We start from the raw sequence: 4,260 nt of genomic DNA, 5'->3' as shown, positions 1-4,260 counted from the left end.
CCTGATGGTGCAGTCCTTAGACATACCTGCTACAGTCCCAGTTCACCACACCCCCTACCCTGCAGGATGCTGGCACTGCTCCTTGCCCTGAGTCCAGACTCCAGAGCATAAACTGTTCCTGAAGGGAGAGGGCCAGCCCAGGCCGTCCAGGGACACAGCCCTCCTGCCTGTCATTCCTGCCTGGCCCACCACAAACTTCCAAACACACACCCAGTTTGTGCTTCATGGCTTGGAGCCCAGTGAGAAGCACATTCTGAGACATCAAAAGGACAGAGGTTATAGTGAGCACCAACTCAGTGGTCACCTCTAGGTACAAGGCTGATTCCCTAAGCTTCTGAATCTCTGCCTCCACGAGTGTGAGCCGATGTCCCACCCTCGGGCCCTGGATTTACTGCAAGAGTCCAGATGTACCACAACTGTGTGTTCCTAACATGGATACGGGACTATTTTCCAAATGCATGTGGAGGACATTCTAGCTATTGCAATAAGACAAGAAAAAAGATATGAAAGGGATATAGATTGGAAAGGAAGAAATAAAATTGTCTTTATTCGCAGATGACATGATTGTTGTCTATGCAGAAAACAAAAAGCCTACAAAATCTATGTTAATAAAAACCACCAGAACCAACAACTGAGTATAGCAGGATTGTAGGATACAAGATCGACATGCAAAAGTCAATTGCATTCCTAGATACAAGAAATGAACTGAAATTTGAAAACGACAATGCCATTTAAAATAGCACACACAAAATACTTAGATATAAAGCAAATGTATGTAAAAATTTCCGTGATTCAAGAACTACAATCACTTAAAATTACTCCTGAATTATATTAACGGTATATTTTCTCAATCAACAGATACTAAAGGTATAAAATCTATCATATCTACTATATTTGCATACTATGTGAACATGCTATATTAATATACAAACCTCCCTTGCTATCCAAATCTTTTCCGTTCCTAAGAAGAAAGAATTTGGATAGTCAGGAAAGTCCTATTATCCTCACCTGTTCAGCTCCTGAGTTTTAGATAGTAAGAAGCAAGAGTTTAAGTAGTAACGGAGTCAACTGAGGATTTATCTGGATCCATTTGGTTCCTGAGTTTGAACAGCAAGAGCCCAGGGAGAGGCTCCTCTATGCCGTGGCCTTAAACATGCACAATTTGGATCCATCTGAGAACAAAGACAGGCATTCTCTCTGATGACGTGTGCAGGGGTCCAGGGGGAGGTCTGGGGCAGAGGGAAAAGCTACAGGGAGACCAGTTAGCTCCATTTGAAGGAGCAAGTTCTCCCAGCTACAGGTGAGCAGAAAAGGAAGGGGCTGGTGGGCATCAAAGGGGGCCTCTCGTTCCACAGACACTGTGTTGGGTACGGGAACACTGTGGGGAATGAAAGGACAGGATTGGACGCTCACAAAGTTTACATTCTGCAGGCGGGGAAGGAAAAGCCAGCCTGGGTCAAATAAACAAACCAGATAATTTCAACCTAAAACCTCTCCCTTCCTACACTACGTCCTCCTTCCTCAAGTGTCTCTTATGTGGTAATTACAGCCTAAAGAATAGACAGGCTTGAGCGTGGGGATCTCTACATCCGCGCAGGGAAAACGGTGGGGAAACTGAGCCTCGGACATCAAAAGAACTTTGTCACCTATTGTAGTTATAAATGCTGAACTAACGCGATGTCTCCCGCTTATTATTGTGACTCTCTTTTGTGGTTAAAATATACATTTAGATTTCTTTTCAAATGCATATTTTATCTTGTTTACTATTATTCTACTTGCTTTCAAAATGCATACCCGCCTTGGCGTTTTGTTTTATTTTGTTTTTGAAACAGAGTTTTGCGATTGTTGGCCAGGCTGGAATGCAATGGTGCGATCTCGGCTCACTGCACCCTCCACCTCCCGGGTTCGAGAGATTCTCCTGCCTCAGCCTCCCGAGTAGCTGGGATTACAGGTGCCTGCCACCACGCCCGGCTAATTTTTGCATTTTTAGTAGAGACAGGGTTTACCATGTTGGCCAGGCTGGTCTTGAACTCCTGACCTCAGGTGATCCACCCGCCTCGGCTTCCCAAAGTGCTGGGATTACAGGTGTGAGCCACCGTGCCCGGCCCCACCTTGGTTTTTAAATGTATACTGTATACAAGGTCTTCCCCCCACCAGCAGGGGCTGCCCAACAAACTTCTGGAAAGGTGCTAGGGTGCGGGGAACCTCAGTTATACACACTTGTATAAAAAGAACCTGTAAAAACAGATATGTTAAGATGGAACATGGGAACTGTTCGCTGCAGCTCTTCCTCCAGCATGCAGATTTTTTGGAAAACAACAAGGGTCATATTTCCAACAAGGAGAAGAGCAATGGGCAGTGTCTCAGGAGGGGTTAGAGGGAAAGACCTTTGTGGGAAGGGTGTCAGGCGAGCAGAGGCCTGAATAATCAGAAAACCCAGACATGCTAAGCGTGTGTGTGTGTGTGTGTGTGTGTCTGTGTGTCTGTGTGTCTGTGTGTCTGTGTGTGTGTGTGTGTGTGTCTGTGTGTATGCACATCTGCTCATGCACACAAGTGTGGGATGGACCGTGCAGAATCCATGGATAAGAGCCTTCTTGGATGAAAGAACTGCAAGGGTAAAGAAATTCCTACATGAGCTTAGCGTGTCCAAGGGGCAGAAAGAAACCCATGTGGCTGGGGCCAGTGATTAAAGGGGGACGGGAATAGGGGAAATGGAGCCTGACCAGGTAGGGTAAGACCTGTCATGGACGGAAGCTTGGAACTGGTGAATTTTAAGGCTCCTCCCACTGCCCAATCTCTATCACCTGCAAACTTCAAGAGGAAGGGAATACAGATGCCAAAGACTGTCACAAAGCCTCCTGGGGGAGAGGACCACAAGTCAGATGTGCTAGAGGCCACGTAGGTTCCTGAGAGTCAGAGCAGATGGGCATGATGACCCCGGAACAGGGAAAGGCTCAGAAGCAGCGTCCTTGAGGCGGGTCCTTGCCCTACGCTTCTCTGCATTTTCTGGGTCCAGCACAAAGCTCCCACACAGAAGAGGGCCAGGAAGTGTTTGACAAACAAGTAAATGAATAAAAATGATTTGCTTGGTGAGTACAGCGTGCCAGGCAGTCTGCTAGCTGCTTTTCAGACATTAGCTAAAGTCATCCTAACCAAGCCTAGCAAAGTAGATATAATGACTCCCCACCTTACGGCTAAGGAAACGGAGCCTCAGCGATGTTTCAGGAAGGCGTTTCCTCTGCAGAAAAGTTCAGGGTGGGGGACCTCAGTCTCCTCCTCTCTCCATTGCCTGCTCTCTTGGAACTAGCAACCCTTCTACCTGCTGCTGGCCAGCTGGGCAAGAGGCCAGAGGCCTGCCCCTGGCTCCTCATGGGGACCCCAGTCCTGGGGGGCTCAGCTGTCCCAGTTCTAGAACCATCTGCACATCAGCTCTACAAATCAGTATCTGGGTATCCTTGTGTCTGTGGGAAAATCTAAATGGATGTCTACATTCCTGCGTAGAGGTGTCTAGTGTTACACGAGCATCTGTCCCTGTGTCTGCATGGCTGTTGTGTGTGTGTCTGCCTGCATTCCTTGGAGAGTGTGAGCCTACCTACCTGCCACCCCGCTTCCTACTACTGTTCCTAAGAATCATGCATGCATGCCCACTCCCAGAATTCTCTCTCTGTCCCTCACACACAAAGTACATCAGCTCCAGCCACAGGTGAAAATTTAGTAGAGGTTAGAACACGGGCTTTGGAACGACACAAATCTGGTGCAGTGTTACCACTTGCTAATCTAGGACCTGAAGCAAGTTAACTTCACTGAGCCTCGCTTTTCTCATCTGAAAAACGCGCATCATAATCCTCACCCCACTGTTAGGAGATTTAAATGACATCAGCCCCCAGATGTCATTTGGAAATGGTGGCCTTATCAGCTACGGGACCAAAGATTGAGGCAAGGTAAACCCACCTGAGGGGCTTCCAGGCAGCCGCCAGGGGCCCTTCCCCAAGGCCCCAGAGCTCTATCTGTGTCCTCCAAGGCCCAGCCCACCTCCTCCTGAAGACCCTCCTTCCATCCACCTTCACGACCACATTGATTTATTTTTACTTTTTGTTTTTTAATTGAGACAGGGTCTTGCCACGTTGCCCAGGTTGGTCTTGGACTCCCGAGCTCAAGCGATCTGCTCACCTTGGTCTCCCAAAGTGCTGGGGTTACAGGTGTGAGCCACCGCACCCAGCCCCACATTTATTTAAAATGTGAAGTCAGGATTAAAGAGAA

At 47.8% G+C, this 4,260-nt stretch overlaps 1 protein-coding gene across 1 annotated transcript in view; it reads right to left on the bottom strand.

Moving 5' to 3' along the window:
- The window catches only part of PITPNM3 (PITPNM family member 3), a 110,585-nt gene extending 107,214 nt beyond the window's left edge, over positions 1–3,371 (bottom strand). Inside the window, exons 1-4 of the mRNA XM_011994745.1 lie at positions 3,320–3,371; positions 2,805–2,906; positions 1,299–1,378; positions 27–118 (exon numbers count right to left, since the gene is read on the bottom strand). Coding sequence (XP_011850135.1) covers positions 27–118; positions 1,299–1,378; positions 2,805–2,906; positions 3,320–3,371 — 326 coding nt within the window. The remainder of the gene's footprint in view (positions 1–26; positions 119–1,298; positions 1,379–2,804; positions 2,907–3,319) is intronic.
- Between the last annotated feature and the right edge of the window lie 889 nt (positions 3,372–4,260).

The sequence above is a fragment of the Mandrillus leucophaeus genome, unplaced genomic scaffold, assembly GCF_000951045.1.
Source record: "Mandrillus leucophaeus isolate KB7577 unplaced genomic scaffold, Mleu.le_1.0 Scaffold46, whole genome shotgun sequence".
Taxonomy (NCBI): domain Eukaryota; kingdom Metazoa; phylum Chordata; class Mammalia; order Primates; family Cercopithecidae; genus Mandrillus; species Mandrillus leucophaeus.
Note: the sequence above shows the minus strand (reverse complement) of the source record. Positions and strands in the feature narration are given on the sequence as shown.